General features: G+C 38.3%; 1 protein-coding gene across 1 annotated transcript in view; it reads right to left on the bottom strand.

Moving 5' to 3' along the window:
- LOC128700050 (tetraspanin-2A) overlaps window positions 1-14,391 on the bottom strand; it is a 54,345-nt gene that overhangs the window by 20,580 nt on the left and 19,374 nt on the right. Inside the window, exons 3-4 of the mRNA XM_070098797.1 lie at window positions 6,129-6,326; window positions 3,463-3,642 (exon numbers count right to left, since the gene is read on the bottom strand). Coding sequence (XP_069954898.1) covers window positions 3,463-3,642; window positions 6,129-6,326 — 378 coding nt within the window. The remainder of the gene's footprint in view (window positions 1-3,462; window positions 3,643-6,128; window positions 6,327-14,391) is intronic.

The raw sequence follows: 14,391 nt of genomic DNA, 5'->3' as shown, positions 1-14,391 counted from the left end.
TCTGGAGGGGCAGGAGGAAGGAGCCAGAGGGGATAGACACAAGTTTTTTGGGGGAGGGGGGTCATTGTTGGTGGAAAAAGTTTTGAAGTGTGGGAATTCCAAGCGAAGAAATGAAGGAGGTAGAGAAAGCGAGGGATGGAGGGAGTCGGTGAGAGGGAGACAGAGAAAGGGAGGGACTCAGGGAATAAGTTCGAGAGAGGAAGAGGAAAGACAGACAGGAAGCACACCGAAAAAGTAGATAGCGGTAGATTTGCAATTTACACTTATGTCATCTGTATGTAGGAAAACAAAACAAAACACAGTTTGCGTAAACGGGCGTGGAAATTTATTAGGAAGGATAGAAATTGAAAGAAGAAAGAAAAACTGGAAGGCTAGGTAAAAAAAACTAAGAAATTTGGAGAATGTATGTGTTTATTTATCAATTTTCTAAGGAATTTGTCGACAGACACTTAGCTTGTGTGTGTGTGTGTGTGTGTGTGTGTGTGTGTGTGTGTGTGTGTGTGTGTGTGTGTGTGTGTGTGTGTGTGTGTGTGTGTGTGTGTGTGTGTGTATGTGTGTGTGTGTATGTGTGTGTGTGCTAGACTTTATATCGGTACGGCTCTCTTTCTCTCTCTCTCTTCCCCATTACCGTGTCATACCGATATTGGGAAAAATCGGAAACCATCATTAAGACGAAAAAAAAATATAATTTTCTGAAAGATAACCTAAAATCAATGTTTATTCGGTAACAAAAGATCCTACCCAGCAGTCACATATAGCAACACAGGTGAAGCAACATCAATTTATTCTCACATCAACACAGCCAAAGTTCTTGGGATGATTTACTGTGTGAAACATGAGACAGTTTCAGTTCAACTTATAGGAAACGTTATAATGATGATAAGAATCTATCTATAAGATGAGAGGTTAGACACACATATGTATAACGCCTGGGTATCTTCGTGTGATGATACCCAGGTGTTACACCTGTGACTATTTCCCTCAGCCTACATGGAATGTCTAGGTGCAGTGGTCTGGGGTACCATAGTTATGTTTTTGGCTTGTGTGTTGGGTTGTTAGCGTCAGGGGTTCCAGCCCACCTCTTTAGCTCTTTATGTGTTTGTAATTATACCATTGGTTGGTGATATCCAAGCACAAACACACACAGTATATATATATATATATATATATATATATATATATATATATATATATATATATATATATATATATATATATATATAAAGTATATGTGTGTGTGTGTAAATGAAAATCTTTACAAAAGAAGATACAAAATAAAAATCACTTGCTCCACTACTCTGCCGGACTCAGGGCACACAATGCCCTCACAAGGAGAGTCAATGGAACATTCTTAAGTCTCTCCAAATTTCGGGTTTATGCACAAATTATCTCACTTCAAGATGTGTTACCACCGTCGTCGACTCCAGAGGGTGTGTCGAAAATGACAGATCTTGGCCCTCAGAAAGACTAATAATTTAAAACTAGTTTACTACCCTTGATTGAGACAATTCCCGCCTCAAATAAACCTATCACCGCCACAAGAAAAAAATGAAATTATAGACGATCACGCTCAAAGTTATTTTGCGGCGAAGATATGAGAAGACTGGCGATGTACGATAACACACTCCACCTCTGACAAACTCGATAAATGACCACCTCTCAGGACCCCAGTAATCGACAGAACGTGTTGAGAACGACAAGTAAAGGGCCAGGAAAGCTTTAGTTATCCTCAGAGCTCACTCAGTGAACACTGCCTTTAATGACCGCAGAAACTGAAGGCGAGTGCCACCAAACTGTTTCTTTCTCGCCAGTAAAAGAGACCCGTAATTATTAGGCTACATACAAGTGTCGGTGAGGAAATAATGATTGTGAATACTTCAGCTGGTTTTTTTTGTTTGTACCTAACTAAAAGGCTGTGCCGAAAGAAGGTGCTTGTAGAAAGTTCCAGCAGAAAGTGAATGTAGAAAGTTTTAAAACGAAAAAGTTATAAAAACAAAAGTGAAAGTAAGAGTACGTGCAGAAAGATTCGGTGGGAGAATAGTTTTTGGGGAGAAAAAGAAAGATAATTATTATAGAAAGTTTTGAAGGACGGGGAAAGAAAATTTAGCAGATAAAAAACTAAGGTGCAAAAACTGTGTTGCAAAACATTTTAGCAGAGATTAATATTTATACATCGTTTTGGAGAGAATATAATCAATGAGAAAATTTAGAGCTAGGAAAAATGTGACTGCTAAAAAGATGCCATCTCGTAAATATTAATAATATGTCTTAGAGCAGTGATTCCCGACCTTTTCACAACCAAGGACCACTTTTAATTTCCCAGGCACCCCAGGTTTTTGAAAGGTCTGTCTACTCAACAAGTCGATTTCATTAACTAACAAACTCGTTTTCCCAGTTTCATCTCTCAGTTGAAAGACATACGTAACTGAGTATGCAATAAAATAAATGGCATTATTGAAAAACTTACTTGTTTGTTAAGATGGTTAATACTGCTTTGTTGATACTACATATGTTCCGAATTTCAGGTTCAGTGGCAGACAATTTTAAGCGTAGATCAGGTGACACATTCATCCTGTTTCTGTATTTTGACTGTCCAGACAAGCAACATTTGGATGGAAATCTTGAGTTAAACATTTCCACCCCCATGAGGCTTGTTCTGCGTTCTTGAAATCGCTTATTTGCAATTGTATCTCATTTTGATTTTATATAAAACAGCTGGGAGAAAGCCTGCTCACATAAATATGTAGTGGAGAGTGGCATTATATATCTTAGTGCTCTGGATGTCAGCTCTGGTTACTCATTTCTTCACATGCAACCAATAATCTGATAAGTTGTACTGAATGAATGTTGACCTCAGTGAGGTGTCAGTGAGGTGTCAGTGAGGTGTCAGTGAGGTGTCAGAGAGCTGTCAGTGAAGAGTCAGTGAGCAGTCAGTGAGGTTTCAGTGTGGTTTCAGTGAGGAGCCAGTGAGGTGTCACTGAGGTGTCAGAGAGCTATCAGTGAAGAGTCAGTGAGGAGTCAGTGAGGTGTCACTAAGGAATCAGTAAAATAGGTACATGGGTGTTAGTCGACTGGTCGCATCCTGGGACAAAATTGATCTAATTTGCTCGAAATGCTCTGCATAACCATGGGTTTTCTATATAGTAGTATGTCATTGATGTCAGCTAGGCCTGTATACCTTGCACATGTACTGGTAGATATAAATATTATATTATTATTATTATTATTATTATTATTATTATTATTATTATTATTATTATTATTATTATTAAGGAAAATAAAGCATAAAATTATTCATTCAGAATCCTGAAGAAATGTAAGTATTGAGATGATTCACCTTAATATAAGCGAGTTAATTAGGAGCGGATGGAAACAGGTACTGCTGGAGGAAGCTACCGAGATAGGGTTTATGTGCTTCCAGCAACGCCAGCAGAAGCTTCCATACTCGTAGAAAATACTCACCCACTCCTGGATGATGTTCATGATTCTAGAGGATCTCTCGTCGTAGTCAGAGACGCTGATGAGATAGTAGAAGCGGTGTCGGAGCCAGTTCTCGATGTGTGAGCCACGGATCCCGTTGGTCAGCATGTAGGCCGCTCCTCCCAGCTCCAGGAGGAAGCACACACCCATGCATATACACGACTGTAACACACAGTAACCAGGGGAAGAACAGCAGTGTGTTACGTAAGTATGAATACAGAGAGGGAATTAAAGTAATGGTTACGTGAAAGACAAGCAGTAAACCCACACGAAGTAAATCAGTGACTCAGAGGGGCAGGCACACAAGCATGAACATGAGCGAAAGGTTTCACTCAAAGAAGGCTTAATCAAGTGCCATGAGCGAAACATTTTAATAAAGACATGCTCTGTCTACTTGTCTTTACTGTTACATGAGTGAGATGAAAAGCTATAGGATGAGATAAACAATATTAGACATGGGACACCGAAAGTTGATGACAAAATGAACTAGAACGAGGTAATAGCCAAGACAAACGACCTTCACGCGAGGACAAGTCAAACACAACTAGTGACTAGCAGCCTGAATTCTCAGACATAAAAGTGAGCCAGGTGCTCGACACGCTCTATTATACCGCCTACTCTTGAAGAAACACAAATAGAAGACATATAAATAGCTACAAGTTGAAAAAGGCATAAAATACAGACAAGCTGATGACTGAGACAGGTGAGACAGTGAGGTATCTTTACTGATGAAACGTTTATACAATAAAGATACCCAACTGTCGCATCTGTCTTAATTATCAAAGGCAACTAAATAAATCACACAATGAAAAACAAATATATATGAATGCAACTTGAAGCAACAAAGAATTTGCCTTCGTGTGTAAATAAAAAAAAACAAGACAACCAATGACAAAGGAAGAAAGAGTTTTGAGGAAACAATGAGGAAAGGTGTTTGGGAATCAGCATCGTGGAGAACAATTGGATATAGTTTTGAGCAAAGGAAAAAAATGGGCACCAGAAAAATAGATAGCATCTTTTTTTACGCAAAAAATAGTAGGTCGATAGGAAGGACTTTTGCAAGGAAGCTGTGTAAAATATTCAGGAAAATTAACTTATTTGCCAAGACAATATCTTGGTCTAGAACGTTAGTAATTACTCTCTCCTCGCTCTCTCTCTCTCTCTCTCTCTCTCTCTCTCTCTCCCGGGCACACAGGTGAGAAACGCTGTACATTTTGTTCCATTAATGGCCTATTAGAGGTCATTTAGCATCATGTTAACATTTATATTAACTGACAGACACACAAACAATAAGTGCTTCCAGAAATAATGGTAATATTAGCACTCTAAAACACTTAAAAATAAACATTAATATGATTGACATTTAAAACAAATTATATTTATAATGTTAAAACTGATAAATAATAATAATAATAATAATTATTATTATTATTATTATTATTATTATTATTATTATTATTATTATTATTATTATTATTATTATTATTATTTATTATTGTTATTCTTAAATGTGCTTATTATTATTATTATTATTATTATTATTATTATTATTATTATTATTATTATTATTATTATTATTATTATTATTATTATTGTTATTCTTAAATGTGCTCATTATTATTATTATTATTATTTTGCTAAGAATTCTTAATAAAATAAATGTCTTCAGTGTTGTGGTAAAGTATACAAGACGTAACCTCCTTCGTTAAACCCACTACAACCTCTCAAACCCGATACAACCTCTCACATCCAATACAATACCATCAAACCCACTACCTCTCACACCCACTACAACACCCTCACACCCACTACAACACCCTCACACCCAGTACAACCTCTCACACCCATTACAACCTCTCACACCCATTATAACCTCTCACACCCACTACAACCTCCCACACCCAGTATAACCTCTCACACCCACTACAACCTCTCACACCCCATACAACCCCCTCACACCCATTACAGCACCTTCGGTATAGGGGACGTCCCAGGAAAGATTAAAAGGGAGGACGGTGAAAGTTTTGAGTGATAGGGGCTTGAACACCCAACAGGCATATAAGAGCGTGTTGTATCGCGGTAAAGATAAATTATTTTTGAGGTTTGATATGTGGTGGGAGTGTGAGCAGGATAACATCTGTGAAGGAGTTCAGGAAAACCAGTTTGCTTAGCCCGAGTTTGGGAAATGGGAAGTACAGTGCCACTGTGAAATGAGTGGGAATGCTGCGCTTCTGATAAACTGTGATATCTGGGAACTTCTGGCAAGACAGATACTGAATGAGTGACAGTAACTGTATTTACTTCTTTGGATGGCACTACCTTGATGCGAAACGACCTGCGTGGTAAAAAATAACTGGTAATGTGCCTTCATGATGCCTCTGCCACTATAACTCCAACTTGCAACATCGCACAGTCACTTCATACCACACCCTAAACCAATACAATAACTCCCTCATCCTGCACCCCACCGCTATATTCCCCCCACACACACACCACTAAAACCCTCACCACAACAACTCCTCTCTCTATATCCCCATTACGCTTGCGTCCTTCTCTCTTCTCCTATCATCTACCCATACCCATCCCATCCACCACTTTCCCTTCCCTCTCCCATCTTTCCCTTCCTTCTCCCATCTTCCCCTTCTCACCATGATCAACATCCTGCCCTTCCTCTGGAAGGCTCCACAAATGCCACAAAATGCCTGCAGCATCACCAGTACCCCTGCGGCCATCAGAACATAAACACCGACCCAGAAGTGTTGCATTCCCAAGTCACGAATCCAGTACTTGAAGGTGGTGTCCAGGGTGATCCAGAAGGCCAGGGAAACCATCGTCGCCCCTAGCACCTGCAGGAGGAAAGGATTTAGTGTCCAAGGTAATCCAGAAGCTCAGTAAAGACAATGTCGTCAACAACACCTGAAAAAAATAGGGAATTTTGTGTCCCCACTAATCAAAAAGACTGGGAAGTTAGCTACCGCCAGTCTGGATTTAGGCACAAGTTAGGTGAGCCTGAAGGCTGGTAATCTGTGGATGGCTAGAATACCTGTTTGAATCTCGCTTACTCATTGAAAAGAAAACACACACACACACACACACACACACTCACACACACATATATATATATATATATATATATATATATATATATATATATATATATATATATATATATATATATATATATATATATATATATATATATATACATGTCGTGCCGAATATATAAAACTGGTCGATTAGCGAGAACTCATTTAAAATTAAGTCCTTTCTAAAATTTTCTCTTATACGTTTAAAGATATATTTTTTTCATTAATGTTAATGTATAAATTTTTTATTTTACACCAAAAGAATCTTAGAAAACTTACCTAACCTTATTATAACAAGAGCAATTTATTTTAGCCTAACCTAACTAAATATATTTTAAATACGTTTACAATAATTTAGTACTAAACAAACACAATCAAATATATTTTTTTCGTTAGATTCAGAATGATTTTGGCGAAATTATTGCATACACAAATTTTCATTTGTCCTATATGGCAAGATGAGCGTTGCTATTTAAGCCAAGATCGCAAGTTCTGCCTATTCGGCACGACATATATATATATATATATATATATATATATATATATATATATATATATATATATATATATATATATATATATATATATATATATATATATATATATATATATATATATATATATATATATATATATATATATATATATATATATATATATATGTAGTGCCGAATAGGCAGAACTTGCGATCTTGGCTTAAATAGCAACGTTCATCTTGCCATATAGGACAAGTGAAAATTTGTGTATGCAATAATTTCGCCAAAATCATTCTAAACCTAACGAAAAAAATATATTTCACTGTGTTTGTTTAATATTAAATTACTGTAAGCAAATCTAAAATATATTTAGTTGGGTTAGGCTAAAATAAATTGTTCTTTTTATAATAAGGTTAGGTAAGTTTTCTAAGATTCTTTTGGTGCAAAATTAAAAATTTTTACATTAACATCAATGAAAAAAATATATCTTTAAACGTATAACAGAAAATTTCAGAAAGGACTTAATTTTAAATGAGTTCTTGCTAATTGACCAGTTTTACATATTCGGCACGACATATATATATCTATATATATATATATATATATATATATATATATATATATATATATATATATATATATATATATATATATGTCGTGCCGAATAGGCAGAACTTGCGATCTTGGCTTAAATATATATATATATATATATATATATATATATATATATATATATATATATATATATATATATATATATATATATGCAATAAGATCACAGTAAACAGGTGATTTTAAAATATGCAAAACAACCACTGTGAAAGAGTAGTGAAATTTCACTACACTAGGGAATTTCACTACTCTTTCACAGTGGTTTTTTGCATATATATATATATATATATATATATATATATATATATATATATATATATATATATATATATATATATATATATATATATATATATATATATATATATATATATATATATATTTAAGCCAAGATCGCAAGTTCTGCCTATTCGGCACGACATATATATATATATATATATATATATATATATATATATATATATATATATGTATATATATATATATGTATATAATCCAGTTATTGGGGAAATTGCAGAGACACTGCTTTCAGAGATCACAAGGTTCGTCAACAATTCCTTGGCTGGTCTGATTCCTGATGAAATTAGACCTTTCTTTTTTGGTGCAACACTTTGTGCACTTAAAAAGAAGGATGGAGGAATTCGGCCAATTGCAGTAGGCAACACGTTACGCCGCCTCGTATCCAAAGCTGCTGTCCGAAGTATTCGTGCACAGGCAGCCATGATGCTTCAACCAAACCAGCTTGGCTTTGGGGTCTCTCAAGGAAGTGAAGCAGCGGTTCATGCAACAAGGGCATATATCAACAACCTGCCTGAGGACAATGCAGTGGTAAAATTAGATTTCAAGAATGCGTTCAATCTCCTGAAAAGAGACGTGGTATTAGCTGCAGTACAAGAACATTTCCCTGGTCTCTTCCCTTTTGTTTCAGCTGGGTATAGCAAGGAATCAATGCTTCTCTTTGGAGAGCATGAAATCACATCATCGGAGGGTGTCCAACAAGGAGATCCTCTTGCACCATTTCTCTTCTGTATTGCAGTTAGGGAAATCACAGTCAGACTGACCAGCGAGCTAAACATCTGGTTCCTAGATGATGGCACACTAGCAGGTACAAAGGAGTCCCTCCTACATGACCTTACACAGGTAATGACACGGGGACAGGAAATGGGTCTCATCCTGAATCCATCCAAATGTGAAATCATCTCAGTCAGTCAACAAGTGATAAATGCAGTGAGATCAAAACTACCAGGAGCAGCAGTCATTGCCCCCACAAATAGTGTCTTGCTAGGAGCACCTCTGGGAAGCAATGCCATTGACACAATTCTCAGGAAGAAATTGGAAGAGTTAAGGAGAATGGAACAACGAATAGGCAATCTGGACACCCACGATGCCTTGTACCTTCTCACAAAGTGATTGAGTCTGCCCAGGTTGACATATTTCCTAAGATGTGCACCTTCATATGATAACCCTATACTGCACGAATATGACAGTATTCTGAGGCAGATTTTTACGAAAGTACTTAACCTTACTCTAGAAGACGGGCAGTGGAACCAAGCTACACTTCCAGTCAGACTAGGAGGCATTGGTGTCCGCAAGTCATCACAGATTGCGTTACCTGCTTTTCTGTCCTCGTGTATTGCATCCAGAGAGCTTGTAGCAGCGATTCTCCCTGAACATCTTAGGGACAAGATTAGAGCCCAGGACCAAAAATTCATTGACGGAGCAATGATCTGGGATAATCTAACGGGCTCAGAAACCAAACCTGCTCCCCCAACAACTACAAACAATCGCATTGGGATGGTCCAATAGTGGAAAATATAGCCTCAACGATGCTTCAGAGTGTGTCAGGGAAGGATAGAGCCCGCCTGCTGGCAGTGAGAGCCCCTCATGCTGGGGACTTTCTGTTGGCTGTTCCCAACTCCAGCCTTGGCACACGCCTCGACCCACAGACCATCCGCATCGGTGTTGCCCTTCGACTTGCCGCCCCTATTCTCGCCGAACACAGGTGTATTTGTGGCAGTGAAGCAGCAGACCGATTCGGGTACCATGGTCTTGTGTGCCGTAAATCCGAGGGAAAGATTGCAAGACATGAGGAGGTTAATAACATTATCAAGAGGAGCCTCACAACAGCTGGATGCCCAGCAGTAAGGGAGCCACCCCAACTATGCAGATCTGACGGCAGCCAGAAGCGTCCAGATGGTATCACCCTTCAAGCCTGGACAGATGGGAAGCAGGTGGTGTGGGACTATACATGTGCATCTACCTTGGCTGATACCTATCTCCAATACACCAGGGAGGAAGGAGGGGCAGCTGCCAGCTTTAGGGAGTCCCAAAAGTCTATAAAATATGGAGAACTTGCCCATCATTATATGTTTGTTCCCATAGGCTCAGAGACCCTTGGCTCATGGGGAAAGAGTGCATCTAATTTCCTTAAGGAGCTGGGAAAAAGACTCATCAGGGTAACTAGGGATCCCAGGGGAGCTAGTTTTCTGTTCCAGCGGCTCAGTGCGGCTGTTCAAAGGGGTAATGCATGCTGCATTTTGGGCACACGCCCCAGCTCTGAGGAGCTGGATGAGATTTTCGCCTTATAATCGGTGATACACACGTAACAACATGTACCGTATATGCCACCTTTATATCAACAATGTATCTCTTAAATCTTCTGTGCCATATTATGTAATAAAATATTCCTATTGGTAAAAAAAAATAGTTTAAAAGATGGGGTGGTAGGGGAAGTGGAATATTCAAATGGCTTCAGGAAGAAATCTAAATATTCTTCCTTGAAGCCTTTTTATCCACTTCTCCGAGGCTATGGGTCCCACAATTATATATATATATATATATATATATATATATATATATATATATATATATATATATATATATATATATATATATATATATATATGAATATTTGTGATTGTGTGTGTGTGTACAAAATTGTTAATAAAAATTTAAAACCGTAATATAAACGTTTTGTTGAAGTATATTCTTGCGATAAAGTGAAAACACTTCAGCTGTAGCTGGACGCTGCCTGGGGTGAAATTTTCCGGTGACCCCAGAGACCATTACGGAGTAAATGACCTCTTAGTGTGCCATGTTCCTTGTGAGGTCATGGCCAGGAGACACTGTTCCCGATCCCCTCTATGGCGTGAGAAGACTTAATGAGAGAGGGATAGAGAGATGGAGAAAGAGAGAGAGAGAGAGACAGAGAGAGAGAGACAGAGAGAGAGAGAGACAGAGAGAGACTGGCTGAGTAGGAGCCGCAGTAATATATCTGATAGTTGTGGATGAGGGCTTGCGAGATGTGAAAGACGTGGAATAGAACTAGATTACCACCCACAGCCATCTCAAGCATACACCCACCACGTACATAATCATCAGATTCAGCTGCGAACTAATCAGTAAAATTATCAGCAGAACATACAATGAAACCAGTGGTCGAATCACCAGTGAAACGCAAGAAGTGCGCCGAACTCAACACCTCCTCCCAGGGACCTAGACAGTGTTTCAGCTATCACAGTACGAGGAACACAGCTGAGAACTCTCTGTGAGACATCAGATGAAATTCACTCACGAAATCGTAATACGATGATTGCAGACAAACCAAGGAACGGGTGAAGTTTGAACCCATGGTGAGTTCTAAAACTCACAGGTCAGTGCGTTAACCACTGGACCAGTTGGCTCTAATAAGATTCATCCAAGTATATTTCTATATACCATAGGGAGGTTAGCATGGGCCACACTGTGACCCCAAATGCAGTGGTTAACGCACTGGCCTGTGAGTTTTAAGACTCACTTGCCATAGGTTTAACTCCCACCCGTTCCGTGATCGCATGCAGTTACTGCCATAAGAGAGGACACAAAGAAAATCTCTTGCGAAACATAAAACGACTGAGCAGACAGTAAGACCAGTTCTTTAGAGATTTAACATCTTAAACCAACAAGATCTCACATCTGCTAAGCACTCACTCGTCACCCACACAACTACTACAATCTCAGCTTAATAAACGTAAGGGGCACGTCAGTTCTCTTGTCTTCTAATAATATATTATTTTTCCCCTATAATCTACTTTGTCTATAATTACTATCGCATTTGCTTTGTCTGCTTTCGTAAGGTGAAGTCCAGGATCTTTCTTTAATTCATGGTATAACTTAACAAATTTTTGAGGACAATTGTTGCAGAGGTCTGAGCACAGCTTAGACCCTTACCACTTCAGACCTGTGCGACACTAGGAGCTTCCTGTGATCGTATTTGCTTGGACCTCCTTCTCTTTGCTGCAACAGTGCAAGATCCTGATGATGTGTTGATTGCAACACGAAAGGCCTAGAGCTATCATTCAACTCCCCCTCCCTTGGTTGTTCTGCATATATACATATATATGGTAAGATAGACAGCACTAGTAGGCTTGATGTCACGTCAGACATGTTCTTGCCTGTTAACATTACATCATTATGTCTCATACAAGAACCTCGAGTCTTAACCATGGGAATCAATCAGGTTTGATCCAAAGAGTGGAAGGCAGAGCTGCTTCCCTGGACAAGAGCCCTGCAATATCATTTATAATGCAGATAATAATGCACCTCAATCATCCATTTACTTAACTGGAAGTGATTCGATTAATCCGCAGTTTATATATCAAAATTAATTTACGTAATTTTCCTTCGAGGGCAATTTTACTGGGCAATAGAAGTCACCCTGAGAGTGACCTATCTCCATAACTACATGTGTTTCAGTCACTGTATGATCAGAATAAGGCATCCCATAACCCCAGGCTCTCAATGTACGCGACTGGAATAGTGCAGAGTGTGGCAGAGGTGGATAATTTAGTTAAATATTCGCTCTGGAGATTTGAAGGCAATCAGAAGATGCATTCACAAGTCATCATGTGAAAATTAATATCCAAATTTCTTCAATAAGAACGATAAATTAGGACACACCCGAAATCTAATTCAAACCTTTTAAAGAAATCAAAGAGCAAGATTCTAAAGTACACGAGAACATTATATTTGAAGCCACTCAGAAGTCGTATTATCAAGTTATCAGCGTTGAACTCTTGATATCAATCAGATGCGACACTCAAACAACACTACTGGACAGCAAAAGTCATCCTGTGACTGAGCCTGTCACTATGAAGACAGTAGTAGCTGGATTGCTAGCGCACTCAGCTCACACACTGAGGTCCGTGGTTCGATCCTCGCTACGAGTAGAAACATTAGAACGTGTTTCCTTACGATACCTGCTGTTCCTGTTCACCTATCAGTAAAATAGGTACCTGGGTGTTTGTTGACTGGTGTGGGTCGCATCCTGAGGACAAAATTGACCTAACTTGCCCAAAATTCTCAGCATAACAAGCGGCTTTCTATACAGTATTACGTTATTGATGTCAGCTATGCCTGTATACCTTGTGCATGTACTTGTAGAAATAAAGATTATTGTTATTATCATTATTACTGGATAACACCAGTCATCCCTCGAGTGAACATACACAGCTGCACTCAACACAACACAATATTAAGCAAATCTTCTATTTGCAACATAGTTATTCTGCTTGGTGGAGGGGAGGAAGGTTTTAAATATAATTCTTCTAGGAAACCATCTCGTTGTGTGAAGCTGAATATCAATGGTGATAATAATAACTGGTCGTGTGTGAGGGGTGGCTCACGTGTGAGGGTAAACACGTGTACGTGCGCACACACGTGCAGCTCTGCACATGTGTATGTATTTATACGAATGCCAGCATAAACACGCATTCGTATAAATACATACGTGCATGTATTTTCGTGGGAATATACAAAGATATGTGTAGTTGTGCACCTGTGCATGAATTTTCATGAGAAAATACATATACGCACGTGTAGTTGTATTTGTGAGAATACAGATTCTACACTGTAAAGAAGTGGAATGAAATACAGACATTCAGTTACTTCAGTAAACTTTGTATTGTATAAAGAGGCTGAAGGACTGTGTGAGCCCATAGCTACGATCACTAGCTACCTTAATAAAACTGTTTAATGTTATATTTAAGAACGGGATAAGGAGGCGCTGACTACGTCGTGTATCACTGACATTCATCTTGTCTAACGTAATTGAGATTATCAGGCGGAGAGTACTAGAATTTCTGGAGATTAGCAGCTTCTCCAACGATAAAAAGCACTACTGAAAGACAAGAAATCTTATATGACTAACATAATAGAATTCTATGAGGTTACATTCCAATGGACTCATCGTAAGTTGAAACTTTCGTAAGTCGAATATGAATATATGATAAATACATAGGTAAATAAATAACTACTGTCACTGAATTAGTAAATAAACTAACAATTACTGTAACTAGCTGTAAATAAATTAATACAAGTTTATCCTATCAATAAACGTACAGTACTGTGCAGCATTGTTATTGCATCATCCTAAAGTCAAAATATCGTAAGTCGAACCATCGTAAAGCAAAGAGCATCTTATAGTATTGAGATAAAGTAAGACAGACAAAACTGGGTGAACTGTATCTTTCTAGAATTAAAAAAAAAATTACATGATACAGCGTTAGAGTGACCCACAAGATGGAAAAACAAGAAGGGATGGAAGTCTACCTGAAGTTCAGCGAGTAACTGAAAGATACAAGCCAGCGAGAGTACGGTTGTCAGAATGAACGATGGTAATCAGCGGAGTCGCCGAAGTATCAGTGCTAAGGCCAATACATAGGTTATGTCAGACAGATTCGTCAGGAAACAGGACAAGT

Source organism: Cherax quadricarinatus, chromosome 64 (assembly GCF_038502225.1).
Source record: "Cherax quadricarinatus isolate ZL_2023a chromosome 64, ASM3850222v1, whole genome shotgun sequence".
NCBI classification, from domain to species: domain Eukaryota; kingdom Metazoa; phylum Arthropoda; class Malacostraca; order Decapoda; family Parastacidae; genus Cherax; species Cherax quadricarinatus.
The sequence above is the reverse complement of the archived record's forward strand: the minus strand, read 5'-3'. Positions and strand labels throughout refer to the sequence as shown.